The sequence below is a fragment of the Dermacentor variabilis genome, chromosome 3, assembly GCF_050947875.1.
Source record: "Dermacentor variabilis isolate Ectoservices chromosome 3, ASM5094787v1, whole genome shotgun sequence".
In the NCBI taxonomy this organism is placed as follows: Eukaryota; Metazoa; Arthropoda; class Arachnida; order Ixodida; family Ixodidae; genus Dermacentor; species Dermacentor variabilis.
Window position 1 is genome coordinate 37889282 of NC_134570.1, and position 12700 is coordinate 37901981.

Below are 12700 nucleotides of genomic sequence, written 5' to 3' on the forward strand. Positions count from 1 at the left end.
AAGAGTGTACCTCTGTCTAAGAGTGTAGTGCGGGCTCTCATGAGTATCTTCATGCGTGGAAAGTGCGCGTTCATGACATTCCGAGATCTACAAACGGTAAATGTTTTCGCATTCCCACACGTAAGCAGTCTTTAGTGTCTCTGCCAAATAATTTTTTTTATTTGACGCAGCTTTTACATAAACGTAGAGCGAATTCAAATTCCCCAACTTTACGAAAAATTCGTTATGGTTGGCAGATACGCTAATAGCATCTCAGAAGAAAGAAAGAAAGGTCTGTCTGAATAAACAGAAAACAGGCACATACGCCGAAAGGCTGCGTGTGCTTGCTGGTGAAGGTTGTCAATACTTTCGGGCGTAGGGAAGACGTGACCCGGTTGAACTATCTCGTGTTTCATACAAGTCATCTGAAAAAAAAAAATTCGCACATGGTTAAAGCGTGTATTTGTCACCAAAATTTGGAACCCACATTCACGGCTTGAAACCCCTCACATTCGTAGCACGCCAAACCACCGCCATAAGACGCGACAGCTCGAAAGGGTTCTTGCCTTCTACCTCTGTTGAACCACGGATCCAGGAAGCGTTAGGCCGTGTCACGCGCTTCTGACCTCGTGCGGCATTCCTCGAGCAAAAGCGCTGGAGAGATCGACCCACTAGAGAGGGTGGCCCACTATAGCGTCCCTGTTCTTCCCTACAATTACACGGTGAACGAGAATGCAGCCGTCCGGCGACACACTAACAGCTCCTCACTAAAGTGCGGATCACAGTACGGCTTGAGGCGCTCGACGTTGACAATGTCTCGTCCACGACGGCGCACGTCCAAAGACGGTTCAAAGGGTTCGATCACGTAGTTGACGAGGGATACGCGTTCCAAGACATGGTAGGGCCCTTCTTACTTGGGTAGTAGTTTTGAAGAGAGACCAGGTGCACCGGAAAGAAGCGAGAGCCACACAAGCGCTCCAGCAAGGAATGTGGGCTCAGAAGTGGTATCACCGGGAGTTTTCTTATGGCGCTCTTGGTCATTGGAGGTAGAGGCCCGAGCGAGATCGTGGCACTCTTCACCATGTCCTAGCGTGACAGACATGGCCACACATTAGTGTGTATCCGGCCGGTATGGTAGAACACTGTCGTGTGTTTGCCACGGGAGCCGACCGTACAGTAAGAAAACGGGTGAAAAGCCGGTAATGCTCTGAGTAGCGGTGTCGTACGCGTAGGAAACGAAGGGCAGAATGATGTCCCAACTTGTGGGTTCGGAGGCGACATGCGTGGCAGCCATGTCGCCGAGCGTACGATTCAAGCGTTCCGTAAGGCAGTTGGTTTGAGGATGGTGCGCCGTAGTCGTACGATGAACAAAGTGGCACTCTTTAAGAATGGCTTCAACTACTTCGGGCAGCAAGACATATCCGCAATCACTGAGCAGTTGCTGAGGTGGCCCAGGACGCAGGTTGATTCGACGATGCAGGAAGGAAGCAACATCACGTGCTGTAGCTGCCGGGAGGGCGGCAGTTTCGGCGTACCGCGTGAGGTGGTCGACTGCCACAATGGGCCAGTGGTTTCCATCCGTTCGGTGCCGTCAGGTCTGCTACCGTACCAGCCTCACGTTCCCCAGATGTTTTCTTGCATACCGTCGATAACGCGCTTACGCCAGCTCAACGCGGTCAAGTTGTTGAACTTATTCAACCTCTTTGTTGGGCGCACGTCAGCGGTTGTTCACCGTATTGACACCGGTCCCAATGCTCCGCTGCGCCAGCGTTCATACCCTGTTCCCAAAGCCGAACGCCGTGTCTGTGACGAACGCGTTGACAACATACTGAAATGTGGTGTGATCCAGCCTCCCACAGACCTTCGGCGTCTCCGGTTGTGCCGGTACGGAAAAAAGATGGCTCAATCAGAATTTGCGCCGATTACCGCCGGCTTAGCAAGATTAGTCGCAAGCATGTAAATTCTCTACTGCGCATTGACGACGCCCTGGATTGCCTGCAAGAAGCAGAGTTCTCTTTGTTGGATCTGCGCTCCGGGTACTGGCAAGTGCCGATGGCTGAAGCCTGTTGCGAGAAACGCCGAGACGTACTTGCGAAACGTCTTTATTCCATCTGGCCTACAGTCCGAGTCGGAGCAACGAAGCAAACTGTCACCTCACATCGCAAATGCTCAGAACACACAAGTCCCCCAATCACAGTCAATGCAACGCCGCAGCGCGTTGGATGCAGCGCTACCAAGCCTTCGATGAAACGCCGCCACGCGTTCGATGTAACACCACTCCACAACTTTTCTACGAGTGGCTCTTTCGCAGCACTTGCGCAGCATGCGGGAAATTAATTTCGCGATGCCTTCGAGTTCTCGTCTCTATTCAGAAAAGCCATCAAATTATCGGCATGTCCGTATCGCACGCGGCTTCCGACAATTACCAAATATGCACGTAGTGATTTCACCCGAGTCACTTTTCCTGGCAACCATTTAATAACTTGACCTTGAACTGAGCGCACCAAAACAGAATCACCGACAGAAATTGATCGCGGCATGTCGCGCCGATCGTCTGCAGGCACTTTCAGTCTCGGCCTTGTCCAGCAGTTCCCTCCTAACATTTGGTGGGCCTTCTTTCGGCCTTCTTTCTGAAATATCGGCCTTCTTTCTGAAAACAATTTTGTGACTTCGGTAATTTATACTTCTCAATATTTATTTGTTTATTTGCTTATAGATACATGGATTCAGAATGGTTATACACGATCAGAGAAACTCCTTGCTTTTCTACGTTTATAAATTTGAATTGCTTATAAATTTACGAAGAGCAAGTATAATAATCTTCACAGTATGTGCAAAAAGAGACACAGACGAAAGTACAGCGATGGAGAAGGGCGTTCTTTTTATTTTTTTCCCGCTCACTATGTAAAGTATACGCACAAGCTGGCCCCACAGCAAGTCCTATTACGAAATAATTAACGTCACAAGAAAGTCTGAAGCCACTAGCATAATGATTACGCAAATCAATGCCCGATCCATTATTTCAGTGGACGCTGAGCGATCACAGCGCCAGAGATCCATCTGGTGACTATTGCAGAAAACTCCACTGGAGTGAGCCAAACAAGACGCCCATGCGGTGACCAGTGTCACGGCCGTCTTGAATGCAAAACAACTCCCGTTGTGTGGGTCTCTCAGTCGTGCTCACATAATTTCATCGCAAGTCGTCGACGATCGGAAAACCAATCCACTTACAACGTGCCACTACGCGTAGTTTAATCGCAATTATATCTCAGAAACGCCCGCATGCGCGAAATTAGCTTAAGTGAACTTATCTTTTCCTTTCTTTCTGAAGTTGGGTGGCGAAGCTTCGATCATATACGCATAGAGAACAATGGGCAGAATTCGCGCACTCCGTTTGTTTTCAATAAGGAAGCCGGTATTCGCACACTTGTTTCAAATGAGCTAGGAATATAGTGGCCTAGCAGATAGAAATGCAATTTTTTTCTTCCACAAACGAATTTGCCCAGAGGTGATCTCCAAGCGGCAGTTTCTACATAGGGTGGTTCGTCCTCCTGGACGGCGTTTTGTACCGCTTTAATTTTCACGTTGTGGTTCCTTCCCTTTTCTGTGTCATCCCTCGAAGCCTTCGTTCAGTCGTTCTCCGCGAGATTCATGACGCACCAATTCCAGGCCATTTCGGTGTCACTTGCACCTACAACTGTGTCCAACGTCACTTCCACTGCGCCAGCCTTGCTCGCCCTCTACAGCGATACGTTGTGGCGTGCGAGCCCCGTCAGCAACGAAAAAAAAAAAAACAGCGGCGTTTCCTGCCGAGCCCCTTCAACCCCACGACATCCCTGCTGAGCCATTTTTTCGAGTGGTTTTAGATTTTCTCGGGTCATGTCCGTAATCCAAGTCCGGCAACAGGTGGATCGCTGTGGCTACGAATTACACGACGCGCTACGCAATTACCAGAGCGCTTTCGACCAGCTGCGCAAGTGACGTCGCGTATTTCCATCTCTGCGACGTCATATTAGTGCATGGCGCCCAACGACAGCTCAGGGATCGTGGTTGTACCTTACGTTCCCATGTAATTGACGACATTTCGCCGTTTTGCTCTACAAAGCACCAACTAATCCCTTCGTAACCTCCTGATGCCACTGGCAGGAGTAATTGAACTGGACCATCACCGACATGCCGCCCAAGTACGTGTTGCCAAACCACCGTTACTGGCCCGTTCGCTTATAGTTCCTCACGCAGCGAAGCTGCCGGTTAATCACCGTATTATCTTTTGTCCGGTCTCGACCCTGCGTTGCCCTTGGACGCTTCGCTTTCCTCGGATAGTGCTACGAGGAGCGTCTGTGCCCGCAACGCCATTGCCCATGCTGACCACGCCAGGCAGCTGGGCCGCACTCGTCTGTTGGCATCGCAAGAAGATCAAAAGCGCGTTTACAATCAGCGGCGACGTGACGTACAGTTTTGACGAATTTCCCTCGTGCTAATTTGGTCCCATTTTCCGTCGACTGAACTTGTCCTACGTTGAGGTGACGAAGGGAACGACGGCGGTACTCAAGACTACGAAAACTCGACACGGCACCCGTTTCTACATGACACTTTTAGCAGTTTTTGTAATACCGGCATCTTCCAATACCATCCAAATCTTGGAATAGGGGCGTCGACCCTGCGCAGATGGGGAAGACGACCGTGATGACGGCCGACCACATCTGCCACCGCTAATTTCTAACCAATTAGAGCAAATAAAGATTTCCTCCTCCAAAAAATCTTGGCCAATCCTCCGCAGTGGGTACCCGCCATTGAAGAAGGATATCCTATCCTATTTTGGCAGGACTCTATTCTGTCTCCACAAATGTTTTCCATTTTTAAATACATCATTTGTATCTACAAATGTAAATTTACATTTGTAAATAGTTTTATGCACGTAACGGGTATAATCATATAGTCGGTCACTCCTATATTTATGATAGAGGGAAGTATTAAATGCATTATGGTTTCCGAATAGCAATTTCTTGGCAGCAAGGAATACCTGTGTCTGTATATTCTCTATCAATGTTCTTGTGGGAACCAGGAATATGGAAAATAATGATACAAAGAAGCCCTAGTTTTTATTTTTAATGAACTTTTCCTGACGTCAAACTAACAAATCCTTTTGTAGGAAGAAAGCACGAGATGGTAGTGCGATAATTGAAGAAAATGTTTTATCTATAATGGCTCGTCCTTGCACATTGGAACGAAGCTACACGAATATACCACCAGCCTAACCTGTGCCCTGAAACATGATTTGGCTGTGATTGTTCTGAAAAATGTCATGGCCAGAATAGTTGTCACCACTACAAGGTTTAGTTGTAAAGAAGGCTAGAATAAGTGACCTTCCACGCACTCAAGCTTTCTTTATCTGTAGTTAATATAACAATTTCAGGCAAAAGGCACATATGTGATTATGTGTTTGCCCCCAAAAGCTGTTATGAACTGTATTTGCAAACATTACCTATAGAATTCTCACCATGCTTACATAGCATTCCTGAGTGCTAGCATCACAGTAACTTCTGAAACATGCAGTGAAGTGCGCATGTACCTGCTAGAGAACGCTATACTGCAACTTCATATCAAGGGCTATTCTATTGCTCATCACATGCTTACGCCCCTTAGGACAAGAAGTAATATACTGCCCATCACAGCCTTACACCTCACTGGCTAGAACATAATGTCTTACCGATAACATTTTCGAGTGGGAAGGCGTTACTGCGGATTAGAAGACCCGTATTAAAGGTCCAATATTCTATAAAACCAGCTTTTTGAAGGGTGCTACGTCATTAGCTATAGAGGCTAAAAAGACCTTGAAGCCATCATTTGCTCAAGGGCAATAAACCTCACGCAGAAATAAACAGATTACGAAACCTTTTTTTTCTCACTTTATTTTTTTTCACCTGTCACTCTTGTCAGGTGACCAGCTGATCACTTTCTCCGCATCATCAGGATGCAAAGCTTTGAACACAGAGGTCACTGTGGTTGTTCTCCCAGAAAAGAAGTCCCCGCTGCGCCGTCCAGCATCTTGCACAAAGGTCATGGCAATAAAGCGGCTGACCGCAACTGGAAAACACAAGAATTTCTTTAATTGAAGAGGTTTTATTCACAAGGATTGCCAATAAGTTTTTCTAAAAGGAAATGGTAAGCGTAGCACGTGTTGCCGCATTTTTTTCGGCATAAAGGAGACTAAACTAAAGGAATCCTGAACCACCTCTCGGGCTTGACGAAAAAAAAAAAAACGCACACCGCGGATATTATACGTTGCTGTGAATATCTCAGCAAAATTTTGCAGCCATGCGGGGCGCTTGGAGATTGCAAGCGAAGCGCGAAGTCACCTCTTTCTCACAGTTGATCCATTCAATAGAGGACTGCTCCTCACTCCACTCTGGGCACTTTATTTCGTAGTATAGCAGATTCTCATATGCTACTGCCATTGACCAATAGGTGATATCAATCGAGAAGTGTGTTTGGATCTGTGTGCTTCTTTCTACTGTCTCGTTGCGCATTTACCGACGCAGTTTAGTAAACAGGCTAAAACAGCCGAAAATCTGCTTTAGAATTTCCATAATTACGTGCTTCAGGAAGCCGACTATCTTCTGGTTACGCTCGGCCCCTATCACCCGCGAAGAAATTGAACATTGCCCACCCTGCCTATCGATATGATAGCTGTCGGGTCTCGCTTTTTTCGATTAATTTTGAACACTGAACTACCCTCGCACAACGCGAAACTTAAGGTCAGAACGAATGCACTCTTTCCACCGCGCGCTCACTCCTGGCTCCTTTGCAGGCTTCATTTCGCATTGAGCTACCGACAGTGCTTGAAAATGCGCAAGTTAGATGTAGCCACTATCCGTTGGTCAAATTGGCGCAAGCCTGACCGACGAGACGTTCATTTGAGGGATCGCCAGCTGCTTGTGCGCAGGCGCGAGTAAGAGCGGACGCGAGGGAGAAAATCTGGGGTATTTTGCTCCCTAAATATCTGTCCCTAGGCGTGCCGCCGTTGCAAAGTGGGATCGTTGGTTTACGTTTGGACGATTGCTGCTGGCGTGGTAAAGTAGGTGAAGCAGCGGGCACTGACGGCCGATTTGGCGACCGCTTTGTCAGACAGATTGTCTCGCACCTGCGACGCTCGTGCAAACTCACTCGCGGCGGATCATAGCTTTCTCGCACCTAACGGCAATGTGCCTTGTAAATAACATCACAGATATTTCTGTGGGAGCAGTAGCGACCGTAGTTGAGCCCGGAACGCACATATTTAATATCTAGACAGCAGAGCGCGTCAGCAACCGCGGTTGAACGCAAGTGGCTGAGAGGCCGCCGGTGACGATGACTGATTCAGCACCGGCGCCGCAGGCGCGAGAAGGTCTGTCTGACGTACCTTCAGAGGCAAAGTTTTGTCTGGTGTTGCAGAAGACGCGGGGCGCGGTAGTGCTGAACTTAGCGTTCACCGCTTGACATAATTATATTTACTCATTCGTGTTTTCAATAACTGTAACAACGTGTCATTATTTCACATTATTGGCGGCGACTCGAGTACACCAAAGCGGCAGCGGGGACACCAAAGCTAGAAGCCGGACTGGTCTGCGGGTTGGAGCTCGCAGAGGCCTGCGCGTGCCAGGGGTGTATATAAGATCGGCTGTGCACTATTGCGGACAGCCAATTTTTTTTATGCGAACTGACCCTGGCATGCTTGGGCCTCCGCGGCCCCAACCCACGGGCCGCCCTGCTTCCAGCTTTGTTACCCCCGCTACCCCTTGGGTGCCCTGAATATCCTGCGCCGCCTGCTTTATTATAACCTCAAGTGTTCTCCTGGGGCATCCATTTGCCGATTACGTATGCCATCCTGGAGCAGTTCTTGTAAAAAATCCAATCTATCGCCGAAAGTCACGAAAAAAGCGACCCGTGACTTTAACAGCACCAGTCATAACCTTGCCCCTTCAGACACAGCGATCTCCAAATGGGGCGTCCGTGCCCTCTGCTTCACCGCGCGGGCAGCCACCGGTGGAGCGTAAACAAACTTGACCGCACTCCGCAATGCCAGCATATCTAGGGGACAAACGCGCGCTAAGAAACCTCCTCCGTAGTGCCTAGGCAGAGTCATATATTCAAGGAGCAAAAGCCCCCAGATTTTCTCTCTCGCGCCCGCGCTTACTCGTGCCTGCGCACAAACGACTGGCGATCCCTCAAATGAACGTCTCGTGCCAGACCCAAGCATGGAAGCGCAAATGTGCACTCAAGCCCTGTAGTGTCCAAAAGCAAACGTTGCCCATACGCACTACATTCCCACGTAGCTGCAGTTTGCTGTATAGCGTTGATACCGCGGCTGTCGCGGGGTGCCGCGATGAGTGTGCTAGCCGGGTGCACTGCGGCTCGCTGAGGACAACCGCGTCGTAGGTGTCAAATTCGAAAGTAGTGGCGTCTACGTGAACGTCGAAAATCAAAATTTAACTGTGCGCCAAGGTGAGGTACAACAGGCGGAGCGCTGTGGGTACGCAGCGCTCCGTTGTAGCCTTTGTTGTGCAAGTCATTCAAGAATGGAAGGAAGCACCGCGAAAATCTGGTTTCCAAACTGATAGCCAATAACATGTTTCTGCAGAACGCACCGAAGTAGTTATTGCGGCTAAGTATTGCTGAAATACTACGTTTTAACTCCAACTGCATTTCTCGCTTTCAATACAAAGTGCTTCAGGGCTTGTTCGAGGTAGTCAAATGTACTTTCTTATTCTACATTTTACATCAAGGCTGTCAGTTCAACAAGAAGCACTTGAAACTATTATATTCCGAATTTCACGGTTTCCTTAAAGAACAACAACCTTCATATGGTTCAAATTAAGTGAGAATAGGATTACAGTAGGTGGTGATATGCTGGCAAATTTTCAGGTGTGTTGGACATGTAATGCCTACAATTGAATTTTGCTAATCCGCCGTTTCCTGGCTGCTTAGAGACGTTCTAAACGATATCCGTAAGAGGGAAGCCCGTTGCGCTTGTTTGAAGCTTATCCCATTTCCAACAAAATGAGAGAACCGAGAGCAGGCACGTACCCGGGGGGGGGGGAGCAGGGCAGGGGGCCCGCACCCCCCCCCCCCCCTGAAATCAAGTGGCATACCCCCTTCTCCCCACCCACGCCACCACTCCTCACACATTCCTAAAGCGCCACCAGATCAATGTTGAGACTTGGCAGCTATTCATCGGTCAGCATTTTGCTGCCTTTTTCACTCCTTTTGGATGGCGGTAGTTAGCGGCATCTCTTGGAATGTGAAAGCCAGTTTTCTCATAGATTCGGTGCCCGCGCGATTAACTGGAGATGCGTTCAGTTGTCACCATCTATTTAACTGTCACGCGCTATGCGCGTGACAGTTGGATAAAACCGTCATAATATTAATATGACGGTTCACGCGTCTTTGTGGTGAATGGTGCGCGTTATTCATATTTGTACTAGTAGAAGTACCCTCCCTCATTTGCACAGAAAGTTACCTTGGGTTTAACACCCAAGCCCTCTCGAGTGAGGCTAGCTTACCAGGACTCTCTGAGGAATTATCAGACATTGTTTAGGATATTATCGGTCTTAGTGAGATTAAAAGAACTGGTGAGGCATGTACGTTGCTGAATAACGGACCTGTCCTCTGCTATAGAGGTCTTCTAGATAAGAAGCATTACGGGGTAGGATTCCTAATCAATAAGGGTATAGCTGACAACATTGACGAATTCTACAGCATTAATGAGAGGGTAGCTGTAGTCGTAATCAAGCTTAATAAAAGGTATCGATTAAAGGTAGTACAAGCATACACTCTAACATCCAGTCACGATGAAGAGGAAGTAGATCAGTTTTATGAAGATGTTGTATTAGCGATGAGAAAAGTGCAAACTCAGTATACTGTAGTAATGGGCAACTTCAATACAAAAGGGGAGAAAAGCAGGCTGGGGAACAAGCAATAGGCAACTACGGCGTCGACTCTAGGAACACAAGAGGAGAGGTGCTGGTAGAATTCGCAGAAAGGAATAAGCTTCGAATAATGAATACCTTTTTCAAGAAGCGTAGCAACAGAAAGCGGACCTGGAAAAGGCCTAATGGTGAAACAAGAAATGAAATTGATTTCATACTTTCTGCTGATCCCAGCATAGTATAGGATGTAGAAGTGATAGGTAGGGTAAAGTGCAGTGATCATAGGTTAGTAAGGCTAGGATTCACGTGAATGTGAAGAGAGAACGAGCAAAATTGGCCAAGAAGAAACAGGTCAACCTTGAGGCAATAAGGGTAAAAGCAGACAAATTCAGACCAGTACTTACCAAAAAATATGCAGCCTTAGAACAGAGGTGATGACATGGTGATGGCTTAGAGATGATGACATAGAGCTAATGAATGAACCCGTAACTAGGTTGGTTTCAGAGGCAGCAATTGAAGTGAGAGGCAAGGCAGCACGGCAACCAGTGGGCGAGCTTTCCCAAATAACGAAGGACATAATGAAGAAACGAAAAAAAATGAAAGTGTCCAACTCAAGAGATACGATAGAATTCGCAGAACTGTCAAAACTGATCAACATGGCGAAAATAAGTGATATTCGAAACTATAACATTGAGAAAGACTGAAGAAGCCGTAAAAAAATGAACGCAGCCTGAAATCAGTGAGAAAGAAACCCGGCATAGGACAAACAAAGATGTATGCACTAAAAGATAAGCAGGGTAATATCATCAGCAATCTTGAAGATATAGTAAAAGCAGCGGAAAAATTCTAAGCTGACCTGTATACAGTACCCAGAGGAGTCAGGATACCTCACTTGGAAACAGTAATGAACAGGATACAGAAACTCCTCCTATAACTAGCGATGAGGTCAGAAGGGCCCTGCAAGACGTGAAACGATTAAGAGTGGTAGGAGAAGATGGAATAACAGTCGGTTTAATCAAAGATGAAGGAGACATAATGCCTGGAAAACTGGCGGCTCTTTATACGAAGTGTCTATCGACTGGAAGGGTCCCAGAAAACCGGAAGAATGCAGATATTATACTAATCCACAAAAAAAGGACACGTTAAAGAATTGAAAAATTATAGGAGCATTAGGTTGCCCCCAGTATTACATAAAATATTTACCAAAATAATCTCCAATAGAATAAGGGCAGCACTGGATTTTGTCAACCAAGGGAACAGGCTGGCTTCAGGAAGGGATACATTACAATGGATCACATCCATGTCATCAATCAGGTTTTTGAGAAATCCGCAGAGTACAATAAGCCTCTCTATATGGCTTACATAGATTACGAAAAGGCATTTGATTCAGTAGAGATACCAGGAGTCATAGCGGCACTACGTAATCAAGGAGTACAAAACACTTACGTAAAAAGCTTGGAAATATGCTACATGCGTGTGGTATTTGTTTGTTTGAACGAGGCGCGTGGGCGCCATCACTCCAGAAAAGAGGAGGAAGAACGAACTGGCCTCGCGCTCGGAATCTAACCGGTCAGCGCTGCAACCGTTGTAAATTTAACCTGTAAATAGTTTCTCGTCTTACTGACTCGTCCTTCGCGTAAGAATATCTGCACAGGTTCTACAGCTACCTTAATTCTACACAAGAAAAGCAGTGAGATTCCTATAGAGAAAGAGGTCAGACAGGGAGACAATTTCTCCAAAGCTATTCACTGCGTGCTTACAAGAATTCAAGCTATTAAACTGGGAAGGCTTAGGAGTAAAGATCGACGGCGAATATATCAGCAACCTTCGGTTTGCCGATGACATTGTTCTATTCAACAACAATGCAGACGAGTTGCAACAAATGATTGGATACCTTAACAGAGAGAGTGTAAGAGTGGGGTTGAATGTTAATATGCAGAAGATAAAGTTAATGATAAATAGCCGGACAAAGGAACAAGAGATCAGGATCGCCAGTCGGCCTCTAGAGACTGTGAAGGAGTACGTTTACCTAGGCCAATTAAACACAGGGAACCCGGATCGTGAGAAGGAAATTCACAGAAGAATAAAAATCGGTTGGATCGCATACGGCAGACATCGTGAGCTCCTGACTGGGAGCTTACTGTTATCATTGAAAAGTAAGGTGTGCGATCAGTGCATTTTGCCAGTGCGGACATGTGGGGCAGAGATTTGGAGACTGATAAAGAAGTTTGAGAGCAAGTTAAGGACCGCACAAAGAGCGATGGAATGAAGATTACTAGGCATGACATTAAGAGACAGAAAGAGAACGGTTTGGATCAGAGAGCAAACGGGTATAGACGATATTCTAATTGACATCAAGAGGAAAAAATGGAGCTGGGCAGGTCATGTAATGCGCCGGTTAGATAAACGTTCGACCATTAGGGTTATAGAATGGGTACCAAGAGAAGGAAAACGCAAGCGAGGACGACAAAAGACTAAATGGAGCGATTAAATTAGGAAATTCGCGGGCGCCAGTTCGAATCAGTTGGCGCAGGACAGGGGTAATTGGACATCCCAGGGAGAGGCCTTCGTCCTGCAGTGGACATAAAACAGGATGATGATGATGATGGTGGTGATGATGATGATGATGGAGCAGGTGCCCCCCCCCCCCCGAAAAAAAATCCTCGGTACGTGCCTGACCGAGACAAAAGGTTTTGCTACTCGGTAGAGTTTGGTTCCCCATACGTAGAGTGCACCACATATTAGTCACTTCTTCATCAACCACACTCGCCGCCGCATCACGCAACTCGAACTGAACGGACGCGTGCACCAAT

At 47.2% G+C, this 12700-nt stretch overlaps 1 protein-coding gene across 3 annotated transcripts in view; it reads right to left on the bottom strand.

Annotated features, from left to right (window-relative positions):
• Window positions 1–5883: 5883 nt before the first annotated feature.
• The window catches only part of LOC142575428 (uncharacterized), a 43393-nt gene continuing 36576 nt past the window's right edge, over window positions 5884–12700 (bottom strand). For all 3 annotated transcript variants that reach the window (XM_075684796.1, XM_075684797.1, XM_075684798.1), the window contains one exon: window positions 5884–6066. In XM_075684796.1, coding sequence (XP_075540911.1) covers window positions 5900–6066 — 167 coding nt within the window. In that variant the 3' untranslated portion in view covers window positions 5884–5899. The remainder of the gene's footprint in view (window positions 6067–12700) is intronic.